Source organism: Sciurus carolinensis, chromosome X (genome assembly GCF_902686445.1).
Source record: "Sciurus carolinensis chromosome X, mSciCar1.2, whole genome shotgun sequence".
Classification (NCBI taxonomy): Eukaryota; Metazoa; Chordata; class Mammalia; order Rodentia; family Sciuridae; genus Sciurus; species Sciurus carolinensis.
This window is the reverse complement of record NC_062232.1, coordinates 38,603,568-38,619,520: the sequence shown is the minus strand read 5'-3', so window position 1 is coordinate 38,619,520 and position 15,953 is coordinate 38,603,568. Positions and strand designations below refer to the sequence as shown.

The window sequence follows — 15,953 nt, the reverse complement described above, 5'->3', positions numbered from 1 at the left end:
AACGCATCACATGAGGTCGGGTGTGGAATTTTCCACTTGTAGCATCATGCCAGTACTCAAAAAGTTTTGGATTCTGGAGCAGTTTAGATTTTAGAATAGGGTTACTCAATATGCATAGTATTAGCATGGTTGATAATGTGGGGTTTTTTCCTGTCATATTCTCTCATTTAAAAAAGTACTGAATTTTTCCACTAGGAAACTTGAGTACAGCTACTATGTATAATCCAGGTAGTTACAGAGAACTTTTATCGTCTTTTCAAAATACTACAATGTATCATCATATGCAGTATTATGAAATACCTTACTTCCTTAAAACTTGACGGTTCTCTGTAAATGTGTAGTTCCACATATGTCACTTGTGTTGCATGTCAAAATGGTTGCCATTAACTGGAAATCTAGATCATCAAGCCTTGGATAAATGGAATAGTACTCTCAGTCTATTTTGTCTGAGGCCCCAGACTATTAAAAAATATGAAGCATTGGTTTGAAATGAAACCCACTCACTCTGAAAATGGATGGGAATAGGACAAAAGTATATGAATAGCCCTTGCAGTCTCTTTGGGGAAATGAATGCAGTGGTATATGCCAATGACAGGTGGCAAATTTGATAAGAGTTTAGAGGGGGGAAATGCCCATAATGCTGAAGAAAGATGGGGGTACCTAGCCTTGAAGGAAGAAAGGCAGGGTTGGGAGAAGAAAAGTTTGGTATTATTGGTGAGGGGTAGAGGGAGCTCTCAGTAATAGGAAATCTCAAAAATATTTTCAGAAGTTGAAATTGGGTAGGCTTACCTACTACCTTAACTTTTTGTTTCAGCAGGGGCTTTTTCTTGCCTCTTCTTCCCCCACTGATTAAAAAATAATCTCTCCTTGCAGGCGTTGTAGCTGTTCTTTTCTGTGGGATCACGCAAGCTCATTATACCTACAATAATTTATCAGTGGAATCAAGAAGTCGAACCAAGCAGGTAAGAGAGGGCCTTGGTACTAAGAGTTGTCTGGTAATACAAGGAAAGAGGAGCTCAGGGTTTACAACCTCCTTTTCCCTTCTCCATGCAGCTGTTTGAGGTGTTACACTTCCTGGCAGAGAACTTCATCTTCTCCTACATGGGCCTGGCACTGTTTACCTTCCAGAAGCACGTTTTCAGCCCCATTTTCATCATTGGCGCTTTTGTATCCTTTTTTCATTCTACTGTTTTCTACACGGAGAGGTGACCACAGCTGGGGAAACTCTACTAGTGCTATTAATTATTATTTTTGTTATTTCCATTTTGGATGGGGGAGTAGGTCAGTGCTGGTTCATGATATTTTTTACTGAGAAAAGGCCTAAATGGTGCTTCATAAAACTAAATATATTTTATTTAAAATACTGGCATTTATTCTCCAGTTATCCTTACTGCATTTTCTGTGTAAAAAGGATGGCCTTATTGTTAAGCTGGTGCTTAGCAGGTGATTTTTATTTAGAGTTCCCTTTTGGGTATGTCTAAAAGTCAGCAGCCATATTAATCCCCAGAATTATTTTTGATATTTCATTGTCATGTGAATTCTAAAACAGGGGCTTCTCTAATTTTAGGTGACTAGAAAGTTGCATTCTTGCTCTCGACTACACACCCATCATGGGCAGCCCTTCCTCACACTGCTCTGGGGTGCCTGCTGGCAGTGGCTACACTTTCACCCAAGCTACCTTGCTGCTATGGATCACAATGGGAAAGTCTCCTTTGCTTTTCCCAAAAAAGAAAGGAAGGAAGTGATGGAAGGAAAAGAAGATACTTGATTCCTTGACTTGGCCCCATTGTGAATATAGTTTTGGGAAGGAAGACACACTTTTGGGGGGTGCCTTCTCTTGAGCAAGGAGGAATTGTGAATGCCTAGCAATGAATACAGTAGCGGGTTTCACTCACTAGGTATCTACTCTTTTCATTGGATGAACTTTTCTGGGGCTTGATTTCAAGATCCTGAGCAGAAGTCCCAAATTGCTGGACATTTACTTTCACCTTTTCTGAGGCTTCATAGGAATCTTTAGCTCTTGGAATGTTGGCAGCAAGGAGTGTTTTTCTCTTCTGGGCTTTTCATTTCTTGCAAAGGAATGATTGACACTCCCCAAGCTGCTATATAGTAGTCTTGAAATTCATCTACTTAGTGTCCTATGCTCATACTGGTGGCTCATTAGATTTACACTGTATTCACCAGACACATAGCTCAAAATCTGAATGATCAGCGTTTTATTCTTCATTAAGAGGGAACAGACATGTTGTTTTGATTTGTATTCCTTGCATGTCATCCTGTGAGAGCACAGCCCATTTTTATATCAGGGCCTGTTGCAGGGTGAGCAGGGTCCTCTGGAAATCCTAAAGGCTGCTGACCACTTAAGATCTTCTGCTTCATCTCTGGGTAGAATGTCCTTTATGAGCACTACCTGTTTCCTTTTGTTACAAAAAAAAGAAAGAAAGAAGAATTAAAAAAGAAAAGAAAAACGGTCAATGCTTTACCCTGGAGGAAACAGAAGATAGTTCCACCCTGGCTTCTGTCTGAAACAGCTGCAGCTCCTGCAGCTGGCACTTTGCCTAAACGGAAGCTCTCCATTCCTCTGGCTCCCACAGGGGGTTTCCTTCTCTGACCAGGGGAGTGAGCAGCTCTCTCTGTTGAGTGCCGTCTAAACTTGGCAAGCGACAGATGACTGGTTTCCCTGAATTCTTTGCTTTGCACAGTAGACTTCCTTTTCCACACTCTTCCCTTTCTACTTTTTACATCTCAAAAAGACATTTCAACCATTTAGGTAAAGAAATCTACCTGGGTTAATTCTTGTGAGTTATCTGAAAATCTTTTTGTTATATAAATACTTTTAAGTTTCTCCATCTCTTGTTTGTAGGTTCTTACTGGGCATTGGACTCCCTGGTGTTTACTTGCAAGTGAAGTTTGCAAGCTCTTACCCAGAAACACTTTCTTTATATTTGGTTCCAGGGTTAGTAATTTTTCTTTCTTGTGATATTTCTTGTGGTAGAGCAGTGCATGGTTTGCTTTTATTAATTCCCCATTCCTGCCATGGTACTTGAGCTTATTTTGGACTCATTTTTAGACAGGTTGAAGACTTAATCAGTACTATTTGGATTAAGTCAGAAAGTTAAAACAGTGTGTTTAACAAGCTAGAAGTTATCTCCATGAATGGAATGTGGGAAACATTGACCAAATGATACCCATTTTATTGCTAGGAGATTTTTCTAGGGGGAAATTATACAGCCTGGCTTCTTTGGGTAGTTCCCTGGATCATAGCATTATTAAAATTCCCTGATCAACCAATTTGTGTGAAAGTGCTATTCTAGAAATGTGTTGGTTCCTTAACCTTCACCCTGGTGGTCAGGTTGCTATCTTCCTGGGCAGAGCTGCGCATATGTACCCACTCTCCTTCTTCCTGAACTTGGGTAGAAGACATAAGATTGGCTGGAATTTTCAACACATGATGATGTTTTCAGGTAAAAAACAGTATATATGCAATGAAAATGAGTTTTATTTAGCAAGCAATGATAGTATGATTAAAATCTAATCAGTGAGGTTCATAAAAATATTCAATGTTCTGGTTCTTTTGTATCCCCTGCAGTGCAGAGTAGGACAGATGTATATGTTCAACTGAGTTAATGTTGATTTGAAAACCATACTACCAAATGTGAACATTCCCCCCATAGGTATTTGCATATCTGCCACCCAAGGGACCTAGAGATATATAAATATTCAAAATACTCGATTGTTTTCTAGAAGGTCTTTATAACCCTTAAGCTTCTTAGAAGGACCCCAGACTTAAAATTAGAAGGAAAATAGCTTGTGTTGAAACAAAGCATGGGCCACATCACTCAGCACCTCTCAGCTGCAGTACCCTCTCTTGTGAAGTAATGTAATTGAGCCAATTAGTCAAAGTTCCTCCTTGTTCTGACTTTCTGTGGAGCAAGAGGAATAAAATATACTCCCAAAGCAAGATAAATCCCAAACTTAATTTAACAGCTATGACAGTTCTGCTTGATTTACACTGTCATAACCCTTTTCACTCTAAAACTGAGAGACCCAGAAAAGCCACTGAGTGGACAGAGGACAATAGAGAAAGATGTAGAAGTAAAGAAGGGAGAGAGCAATTGCCATGAATAGATGATGCAATGAGGGTGGTAAACATCAACCTGCATAGATATGAGACCCAGGATACAGCAAGCATCTCTGCAGACCAAAGAGAGGAGATATTGGGGGCAAAAGGCCACTGGGACCCTTAAAGATATCTCTGTCCTGTGAGTATGGAGGGAGGGCTGTACCAGAGGACAGAGTGAGTAGTAGCCACTTTACTGGAATGCAGTAGTTTTAGAGGGCCTTACAAAGGTGCCTGGGGCCTAACAAAATCACACTGAAATGACACCAACAGGCTCTGCTCCATAAATCTCTCCTTTGGTCTCATGCTAGCTTGCCCATGAACATGAATCTATGCTCTGCCACGTTGATTGCCTTTCACTCTGACAAACATTTGTAGATGTTCTCTTTTTATAAGCCACAGTTCTAGGTTGTGAAAGACACAAAGACCAACCTCCTTCCAGGAGAGGTCACAGTCCTCTGTGGGGAGGCAGGTGCACAAAGAGCTAATTTCCTCTCAAGAAAGGATGATAACTTGAACAAAGAGGTGTGAAAAACAAGGACAAGAAGAGGAGTATCTTCATAAAAGGGATGGCCTTCAAACTGACTTTGGAAGAAATGAAATTTCAGGAGGCAGCAGGTGGAAAGCCAGATAAACATTGCCCCATGCGACTTTTTCAAGGAGGGGCAGCAGTCCTGTTGAAAGGTCAGACACACAGAGCAAAGCAGAAAGAGTGAGGTTGCCAAGGAGAAGTGCATCTAAACTAGTGAACTGCAGGCTTTTGTTTGATCAAAATTGCCTATTGCGGCTTGTTAAAGCAGATTGCAGGCTCCACTACCAGAGTATCTGATTCTGGAGGTGAGCCCCAAGAATTTGAAATTCTAGCACTTTCTCAGCTGCTGCTGGTAAAGGACACACTTCAAGAACCACTTATGTACAGGGGAGACCACAGAACTCCAGAGCTGTCCCAAAGAGTTTGGGTTTTATATAAGGGCAACAAGGAAACATTGAGAGCTTGATGAGGAAGGGCAGTGACAAGCTTCTGCTTACATATTAGGAAGATGCCAGTGGACAGGAGAAGATGAATATATGAACACTATCTTCTTTACCACAAGATTGAGACATACACAGTACTATATAATATATCACCAAAAATATTTTATGCTGGGAGAAATTTGGCTATCCAAAGGAACCTACTCCTCAAGGTTTTGCATTACCTGAGGTTTCCCTTTCATATGCTTACAGAGTTTACCTATTAAAATAAGAAAGATGTCATACATTGTTTTTCTCTGGCCCCCAAATTCTCTTCTTGGTGACAACATCCCTGTAGAGGCTTAAATATTGACTGATGACCTTGTTGGCTAAGGAGTGATCTTGCTTATATCTATCTTTCACTAGGACAGAGTAATAGAAAACATCAACTTTACTGTTTTTTTAATGTAACTTTTTTAAGTCAGTCTTTCATGAATTGTAGTGAAGGTCTCAGATTATATTAATTGTGAAATTATTGGGAAAGGAGAGATGTATAAAGAGATATGATAGGTCTAACTTTTCCTTCTCATATAATGTACACACTGTCCTGCACAAGATAAGTAAGAATTACTAGATAGATATTAAATAATGTGAATTTTGTCTTTACCATAAAACAAATTGTGAACATGGTGTGAGGACAGAACAAAAGAGCTTAGAAAGATAAATTCTAAAACATTAAAATGTTGGTTAATCTTAAAACCTGTTAATGTACCTCAAGGATGAACAAAGAACAGTTTCAGGGCTAAATCTGACTGTTATAATTATATAAACCTGTTTTTTATACCCCACCAGCTCAGAATCCCTTTAACAGATGAATATTTAAGATCTGTTTGATGACAGGGAGCACTAACATTGAAATGCAATTAATCAAAATATCCCTCTGCAAAGAATTCTATTCTTTAGTAGACTTGCATTACAACAAACTGTACTCAATTGTTCTTATCATATTCTTGATTTTTATCAAAAATCAAGTCATTTTAGTCATTTTTATCAAAAATCAAGTCATTTTAGTCATTAGTAGACTTGCATTACAACAAACTGTACTCAATTGTTCTTATCATATTCTTGATTTTTATCAAAAATAATTGTGGCAACCTATTTTCTATCTTTTATATAAATACCTACATAACATCCTTGATTTGGTCTCTTGGGTCACCAAGCCTAAAGTAGTTAACATCTGGCCCTTTAAAGAAAGTGTTGGCAACTCCTGATATAAGTCAAGCTATATTTCACTTCTCTACACAGCTTCCCTCTTTGCTAAGGAAGTGCTGTTTTCCATAAATGTACACTTGACATATTCATAGCTAGCATGTGTTTTAAATTTATGTTGACTGTCTAGTATTTGGATCACAGACTTAGAGAATTTGTGTTATCATCACTCATATTTTGCCTTGCTTTTGGTGGGAAAATCATTTAGACAATAAGTGTGTCAGTATTCTAAAAAGGTGCTATACAAAGTAGTGTACTGTTTTTCTCATTTGGAATTTTGCAAAAGATAACTTCAAAGAGGAGACAACCATACACCTTTAAGGTTCTTCTTTCTAAGTAAGACAACTTGATCCACAAAGCACAAATGACTGGAGTTTATTAGCCACAAGTGGCAGCAGTGGATTTTGAGGATACTTTGTCAGTTGTCTTTATCACCAGAAGACCTTCCTCTTTGGTCCCTTCAGGCCTCAGGGGAGCCATGGCCTTTGCATTGGCCATCCGTGACACAGCATCCTATGCTCGCCAGATGATGTTCACGACCACCCTCCTCATTGTCTTCTTCACCGTCTGGATCATTGGTGGAGGCACGACCCCCATGTTGTCATGGCTTAATATAAGGTCAGTTCAGAGTCAAGACCAGTTTATATTTAAGTATGTCAGTTTCCAGTTTTTGAGAATGTTCGGTATGCCTTGCAGGTGTGCCACAGCTTAGTTCATGGAAGGTTTTTGTCTTTTGTTTTGGAGGGGGATTAAATTTTTAAAAAAGTTTGGAGTATTGGGACTTTCCAACAGAAAAAAATGTCATCATTAAAACTTGTCAGTACAAACACAGAGAATTAGAATCACCTGGATCTTGCTAGAGCAGTGATATTAGGACACAAATTTTTAAAAATCTTAAAGCTGCAGGAAATAGAATAGACCTGTAGCCCCTGACAATCTCCAGTATTTCATGTTCCTTTGCAGTGAAACATGGGGCCTAAAGAATAAGCTCATCAGCCAAAATAAAGAGAGAAAATTAGAGTTTTGTTTTAGCATGAGATTGTATGCTGTGTCTCTTCTTGCTTGAGTGCACAAAAGAGGTGACATTTCCTGTGTAACTCTCATTTGTTGCAGCTGTATGTCAGGAAAGAGGAACACTGACCTGAGTTTGGTTTTCTAAGAGCTTTTGAATTCCAAACTGTTTGCAAGCTCCAATACCAGCATTGGAACAGTTCCAGACCCACAGCCTGACTTGGACTCTGGTTTAAGACAAGCCCCTCATGCCTTTGAAGCTCAGTTTTCCTTAACATTAAATGAAGGCACTCTGCCACATTATCTCTAGGGCCCTTCTCCTCCAATTGTTGCAGTTTCAGGTCTGCAGAGGATGCCATGATGGTGATGGGGACCAAGAGATACTTGCATAGTACAAACATGTGAGGAATCATTCTCTGAAAAGCCACCAGGTGGCAATATTTTTCCTTTCTGTGCTGGCTTTTAATTTGCACTTCCTTTCCAGATGTAAAATACACAGAATCTGCAGTGCATACTTAGCTTGGAGGAGAAAAAACATACAAGGATCTTCCAGCTATCCTTGGACTCAGGGAGAAAAGTAGAATTTGAAAGAATAATCTCTTCCATCTGAGGCTTTGGTATTGATGGCAGGTGGGATTCCTGGGCTTGAGCACTGCCAGCTACACCATTTTTTTGGCTAGTGTGTCTCCACCTGCAGATAAAGGTGGGAGCTTATTATTGATAGTTATAACCATCAGTAACATTTATGTTGCAGATGCTGTTTTAGATGTCATGCATGTACTAAGATAATTCTTATAACATTCCTATAATGGAAGATATAGCACTATTATTTTATTATTGGGGAAACTGAGACACAGAGCAACAACTTGCCCAAGGTCACAGAGCTTTAAGTGAATGAAATAGGATTTGAATCTAGGCAGTCTCGCTCGAGTCCACATGCTTAACCGCTGTTATAACCCCTGTTAGAAGGGTTGCTGTGCTAAGGACTACTTTGATGTCATGAAATGTGGAATGGTTAGAATTTCAGTTTCCTGACATGAATCTCAAGGGTTGGATGAAGTAAAATAATCCATTCTGGGGAACATAAACCTGAGGAAGAAAATTTACAGTCCTCGTGGTTTTAAACTTGAGACATAAGATAGTACCATCTTTGTTCTGTGTAGCAGGATGGAGGCAAGAAAGGGGGGTTTGTTCTGCACAAAGTTGAGAATCTTTGCATTAGATCACCTCAGATTATTTCGCGCTCCTGTTTGTCTGATCACCCAGTAAGTACCCTGGATGCTCAGAGTCTGATTAAATCATATTTATTTTCTAAGTCTTTTTCTGTTTTCACCCCATCAAAACATGTGCAGGATCAGATAATTTTCCACTGGGAGTAGAGCATTGATTTGTTTGTACTTCTCATAACCCTTTTCAAAAAGTGGGCCATTAAAACAGTCCTACCCAGAGGTGAGAACATGGGAAACTGTAGGTTAAGGAAAGGATGCTGAACTAGGCTAGAAACTGGTAGGAAAAAGACAGCAAGAATTGCTACTGAGCAAGCAACCAACAGCATTTGTTCTAGAAGTCATTTTCTAACACCTTACTATGTACTAGGTGCATTTTTCTAAGTACTTTTGTATACAGTTCACCCTCCATATCTGTGGGTTTCATGTCTACAGATTCAATGAAGTATGAATTGAAAATTTGGGAAATATTGGTTCTGTACTGAACAGGTACAGATTGTTTTCTTGTCATTATTCCCTAAATGTATAGTATGACAACAATTTTCATAGCATTTGAGTTATATTTGGCATCATAAATAATCTGGAGATGATTTAACCTATCTGGAAAGTGTGCATAGGTTTATACAAATAAGATGTCCTTTCCTATGAGGGACTTAAGCATCTGAAGATTTTGTTATCCAAGAGTGTCCAGGAACCAATCCCCTGTGGACTGAGGAACGACTATATTGTGTTAACATCTTCAAAAGACCAATTATGTATTTATACATACATACTCTTACCCTGGTGTTGTGAGTGTTCTATGAATGAGGAAATCAACACATAAAGAGGTAATAGCCTGCCTTTGGTCTCATAGTTATATGAAGGCAGGTCAAGATCTTTATGCAACTCCAAAGTCTGTGCTCTAATTTAGTCTTCTAGAATAACTGGGTAGAGCAACAGATTCTACTTTGTGAGATCTGGAACTTTTATACAATTTAGGGAGCTACTTTAAATTGCTCATACAAAATCAGGTATAAAGTGAATATTTTCTGAATATATAAAAGGTGAATTTTCCTGAATTGAGCGAGAAATAAATTATAGCATGTTTCAAAGTTTTCAAAACTCATAATAAATATAAAATCAGAATCCAGAAAAATAATAGAACATTTTATTTATTAGCTGCCTGACAGTTCTTTGTACAAGTTGAGCATCCCTAATCTGAAAATCCAAAGTTGGAAATACTCCAAAATCCAAAACATTTTGAGCACTGTGACACTCAAAAGCATTCAGATTTTAGAGTATTTCACATTTCAAAATTTGAGGTTAAGGATACTCAACTAGTAAAGTCTGTGCAAAATTTGAAAATCCAAAAACTCTGAAGCACTTCTGGTCCTAAGCATCTCAGATAATACTAATACAGATAACATGTAATACTTTTTTTCTTACTTTAAAAAATCTACCTACTCTTTGATCCCCTCTTCATATAATAATTTTGTAATATAACAGAGAGAATAGAAATATAAATCAGTCTTTTCTTTCTAGCATTGGTGGTCAAGATTTGCTATTATTGATATTTTATAAAGCATTACTTCAGCTTCATTACTCTTTATTGGTAATGTCATGTTAAATTTTGAAATTGTCAAATTTAGGAACTCTCAATCAAAATTTTTCATATGTAAGCCAGAAAATTTCAGGGCATAAAAATTTTTTATACAGCATAATTTTTAAAAACCTTATATTTTGAAATAGTTACAGATTCACAGGAAGTTGTAAAATTAGAACCAAGAGATGCCTTGTGTTTTTCACCCATTGTTTTTCATTACATCTTACATACTTATGGTACAATATCTCAATAGGAGCTGGCAGGGATTCAATGTCTGTGTGTGGTTGTATGCCCTTTTATCACAAGTAGTTTCACATAAGCATCACTTACACTCAAGATACAGAACTGTTCCATCAGCATGAAGATGTCCCTAGTTTTACCTTGTATATCATACCCACCTCCTTATCCACCACCATCCATAACCCCTGGCAACCTCTAATTTGTTCTTCATCCCTATAATTTTGTCATTTTGAGAACATTATATAAATGGAATTGAACAATATATAATCTTTGAGATTGGCTTTTTTCCTACTGACCTAATGCCCCGCAGAAGTTACCTCATATATGAATGGGGTGTTCCTTTTTATTCCTGAGTATATTCTATGGTATGGATGTACCAGACTTTGTTTAACCATTCACCCCTTAAAGGAATTTGTGTACTTTCTGGTTTTATGGCTCTCTTACATAAAACTACCATGAATATTTGTATAGGTTTTCATATTGGTATAAGTTTCATACCTCCAAGATACATGTCCAGGAGTATGACTGCTAGATCAGACAGTAGATGTGTGTTTAATTTTCTAAGAGACTGCCAAGCAGTTTTCCAGAGTGGCTGTACTATTTTATATTCCCACCAGCAGTATACAAGAGATCCAGTTTCTTAGCACCTTGCCAACACTTTTGTATTATCATTGTTTTTCATTACAACTGTTCTAATAGGTTTGTGGGGATAGCTCATGGTGATTTTGATTTGTATTTCTCTCATGGCTAATGATGTTGAACATCTCTTCATAAACACAACAACTCTGGTGGAATATCTGTTCAGTGTTCAAGTCTTTTGTCCATTTTCTAATTGGATTATTTGTTTTTTATTGATTTTTGAGAATTCTTTATTCTAGATGTAAAACTTCTGTCAGGCGTATGGTTTCTAATATTTTCTCCCAGACTATAGTTTGTCTTGTTATCCTTTAAATAGCATCATAGAGCAGAAGTTTTAATTTTGGTGATGTGTAATCTTTTCTTTTATGAATCATGTATTTGGTGTTCATGTTTGAGGACCCTTCAGTAAGCTCTAAGTCCTGAAGACTTTCTTCTGTGTTATTTCCTTAAAGTTTTTAAATTTTATGGTTTAATAAAATGACTCCATTTTGAGTTAATTTTGTGTAAGATATGAGGTTAGGTTGAAATTTTATTTCATTTACCCATGGGTATCCAGTTGTTCTAGTATGATTTATTATAAAAACTATCTTTACTCCTTGAATTTTTGCTTCTTTGTCAAAATCAGTTGTCTGTGTGCATTGGAGCCTGTTTTGTTCTGCTCCATTGATTTATGTGTCTGTCCTTCCAATAATACCTTTCTGTTTTGAGAACTATAGTTGTACAGTAAGCTTTGACATTAGGTAGATAGATTCTTCCCCCTTTCTTCTTCTTTTTAGAATTGTTGTAGTTATTCTAGTTGTGTTGCCTGTGAGTTTTAGAATAAACTTGTCTGTATCAAAAAATCTTCTGGAATTTTCATAGGAATTACATTAAACCCGTACGTGTCAATTTGGGAAGATGTCTTCATTATGTGTGTCTTCTAATCCATGAACATAGTATTTTCTCAATTTATTTAGACCTTCTTGGATTTCTGTCATTAGTATTTTGTACTTCCCAGCATACAAGGCCTATTACATGTTTTGTTAGGCTTTGTATCCTGTCACCTTGCTGAACTCACTTATTAGTTCGAGGAAGGTTTTTTTTTGTAGATTTTTTGAGATACTCTACCTAGACCATCATGTCACTTGCAAATAGAGACAACTTTATTTCTTCTTTTTCAACCAGTGTGTCTTTTGTTTTCTTGCCTTATTGCTCTAGCTGACTTTCTGTACTATATTTATTATCTATATTTATCTTCTTGTTCTTGATCTTAAGAGGGAGCTTTCAGTCTTTCACCACTAAGTATTATATTAGCTATAGGGTTTTTGCAGGGTTCATCATCAAGTTGAGGAAATTCCTATCTCTTTTTTTGTTTTCTGAGAGTCTTTGCAATTAACGGGTATTGAATTCTGTTCTTTTCATGCATCAGTTATGATCATATTATTTTTCTTATTTAGTCTATTGCTATGGTGAATTATATTACATGTCAAATATTGAACCAGTATTGCTTCTCTGAGATAAACCTCATTTGTTTGTGGTATATTGCTTTACATATTACTAAATTCTATGAGCAAATATTTTGTTAAGAATATATTTCTAGGACTGGGGCTGTAGTTCAGTGGCAGAACTCTTTGCCTAGCATATGTGAGGCACTGGGTTTGATGTTTAGAACCACATAAAATAAACAAATAAAATAAAGGCATTCTGTCCATTTACAGCTACAAAAACATTTCTAAAAATAATTTTTATTTCTGTATTCATGAGGGACATTGGTCTGTAGTTCCTTTTTTTACTGCCTTTGTCTGGTTTTGGTATTAGGGCAGTATGATCTTACAACAAAAGTTGGGGCATGTTCCCTACTCTTCAATTTTCTGGAAGAGAATATGTAGAATTTGTGTTATTATTATGTTTGAATGTTGGGTAGAATTCTCCATTGAAATCACTTGGACCTGGAGGCTTCTTTCTCAGGAATTTTTAGATTGTATAGTTTCTATGGCTATTCAGATTACTTATTTCTTACTGGATGAGTTGTGTAGATTGTGAAGTTGGTCCATTTTATCTGAGTTGTAAACTTTATCTTGTTCATAATATCATTCCCTTATTATCCTCTTGATCTCTGTGGGGTTTACAGTGATATCCTCTGTTATATTCCTGATATTTTGTGATAATTGTTCCTTTAATGTGTACCTTCTCTCTTTTTTTTCAGTCTTGCTAGAGGTTTATCAATTTTATTGATCTTTCAAAGAACCAACCGTTTATTTCATTGATTTTCTCTATTCTTTTCCTGATTTCCATTTAATTGATTTTTTTGCTCTTGTTTTTATTATTTCCCTCCTTTTGTCCACTCTACCTAGATAGCATAATGAAGCAAAGTGTGCCACTGTTGAAAAATACTATATGGTATCAGTTCATTACATTTTCCACATGTGTATAAACACTGTTTGTGTAAGTATAGAAACTGACATTTACAGAGATTGCATCAAAAGAAATTCCCTTTAAAATAGGGAATGAGACTGATTGGTTTCTCTGGCTTTTGGTATTACTTGAAGGCCATGTATCATTTTTGTAACTCAGGTTCTGATTTTAAATTGATTCAGAAACCCCCTAATGTTCAGTGTGGTGTTTTGACCCCTGTGAACTCAGTAGGACCAGTACCTACTTATTCCTTATTTCTCCAGCCTGCTAAGAGAGGACCTGGTTAACTGTTAAATAGCTGTTCAGAAGTTGGGAGCTCAGAGTAGGCCTCGGAGTTCCCCTGGAAATAATTTGGATATGGCTGTGATTCTTAACCATGACTAAATTCAAGTCTGTATAAATGAATGCAACTACAAATCCAGAGCCTGGTCACTGCTTTCTATACATCCAACTTATATATTTTCTTTAAATTGATGTTTTATGATTGATATTTTAAAACATAATGGCAGAATGCTCCAATTTTTTTCTATTAATACATAATTTTTTCTTAGTCTCTTGAGTAAGTGTTGTTCACAAGGGACATAATTTTGGTAATTTAGACAAATGCATTGGATTATTTCAGCAGATGAGCCTTATTACATTGTGATGGCATAGTGACTGTCCTCTTGGATTTCGTAGCTTGAAGTGACATACATGAAGTGGTAGAGATGATGGGGTAGGGAGGTAGTGGACCTTTGCATCCTAAAGGGCAGTAATATAATCATCCAAGGACAAGTAAGAACCTGTTTGTTTGGCATAATCCTGTTAGACTGAGAATTTATGGTAAATCTTTGCAAGGTAATGTAAGGAATAAAGGTAGGAAGAAGCCCTGAACTTTTTGTGTAATAGCATTTGTTATCGGATACTTTTAGAGTTAACAGAAGCCACATTGTACTCAAAGGCAGTGTCCTATAAGGGGAAGCTGAGGTTCTGGGGTCCAACAGCCTATGGAGTCTTGCCTCCACCATTTTTATCTTTGTGACCTTGGTAATTTATTTCATCTCTAACCCTTGTTTCCTCAACAGATTTTAAGTAGGAACAATCAGCATGATGATGAAAGTGATTATATAAATGTGATGAAGAATTCTTTCATTAAGGGATAGGGATATGGTTAGTGGTAGAATGCTTGCCTAATGTGTGCAAGGCTCTGGGTTCAACCCCCAGAACTGCAATAAAAAAAAGATGAAGAAGAATTTTCTCATTAGGTGTGCAATATGACACGTGGTAAGCACTTAGCATATTTAGCTGTTATATTTCTAATATTACTATCATTATTTACTTGAGCAACAGTGAATCTTACATTAAATGAATCCTGTCTTGTTTTACAGGTATTTGTAATATTTTTTAATGCAATGGTAATATACAGTGGTTTAAGTCACATTTTAAACATGTAATAATAGAAAGATCCACCTTAAGAAGTGCCATGTTGTCACTTGCATATTTCAGGAAACATAAGTACATGAGTATGTGGACATTGCTGGACACAGTTTTTCTCAGCCATTTTTTCATTGTTGCTCTCCCTAAGGAGACTTAACAAATTTTCTTCCCAATTAAATTCCTCCAATGAAATTTTAATACCACAGATCTGCTGTATATCTTTTGTATTACAGTCCTTAGAATGGCTACAAACCATTATAGTATCTAGTTTTTTGTTCCATAAGAACCAATTTTCACATCTACAGGAACAACATCATCCCCATTGAGAGTACATGAGTTAGTGTAGTGGTTTTTAACTCAGGGCAATTTTGTCACTTAGGGGACATTTGTGAACCTCTGGAGACATTTATGGCTGCTGCAATGTGGGGTGGGTGGCAGGGGGCTGCTATTGTGAGTAGAAGCTAAGGATACTACAAACATCTTACAGTACACAGGATGATGGCCCCCCAACAGAGAATTATCTGGCCTCAATATTAATATTGTTGAGTTTGCAAACCCTCCTCTAATATGATAGTAAAGTTTAAGGCACTTGGTATAGCCTAGAAATCATTAAGGAAGGTGAAAGTGACCATGTCAAATCAAAGGCCACAAAGGAAGAGAATTGCAGAAGTGGGGTTCCTGACCTTCAGGTTGAAACTGTGGACATAGTATGTTTGCTTGTCTAAAGAAAGGACCATCTTTGGTCTTTTAAGTATTGCTACTCTTACTCAATACTATAAGGTTTTTGCTCCTTCTGTCAAATATGTGTAAAAATATGTATAAACACATTTCAAATATGTGTTTAGTAACATTAACTGTTTTCTATTTTTTGATAGGGTTATATCTTGCTTTAATGAAATAGATGAATTCATGAAACTGGTATTTGTAATATTTTTTAATGCTAGGGTAATATAGCATTATCATATAAATTCATTTGTATAAGATGTATTTATTCCTCTGACAGCATTACTTTATATTCGAGAGGCTTAACTCCATTCCTAATTAGTTCTCATTTGACCTACCTCCTAACATTGTTGGTTTAAATTTAAAATTTAGCAGCTTCTCT

General features: G+C 36.8%; 1 protein-coding gene across 1 annotated transcript in view; it reads left to right on the top strand.

Annotated features, from left to right (window-relative positions):
- Slc9a7 (solute carrier family 9 member A7) overlaps positions 1–15,953 on the top strand; it is a 154,506-nt gene that overhangs the window by 107,047 nt on the left and 31,506 nt on the right. The window contains 4 exon segments of the mRNA XM_047535667.1: positions 874–962; positions 1,054–1,167; positions 3,353–3,464; positions 6,805–6,958. Of these exon segments, the coding sequence (XP_047391623.1) occupies positions 874–962; positions 1,054–1,167; positions 3,353–3,464; positions 6,805–6,958 (469 nt within the window).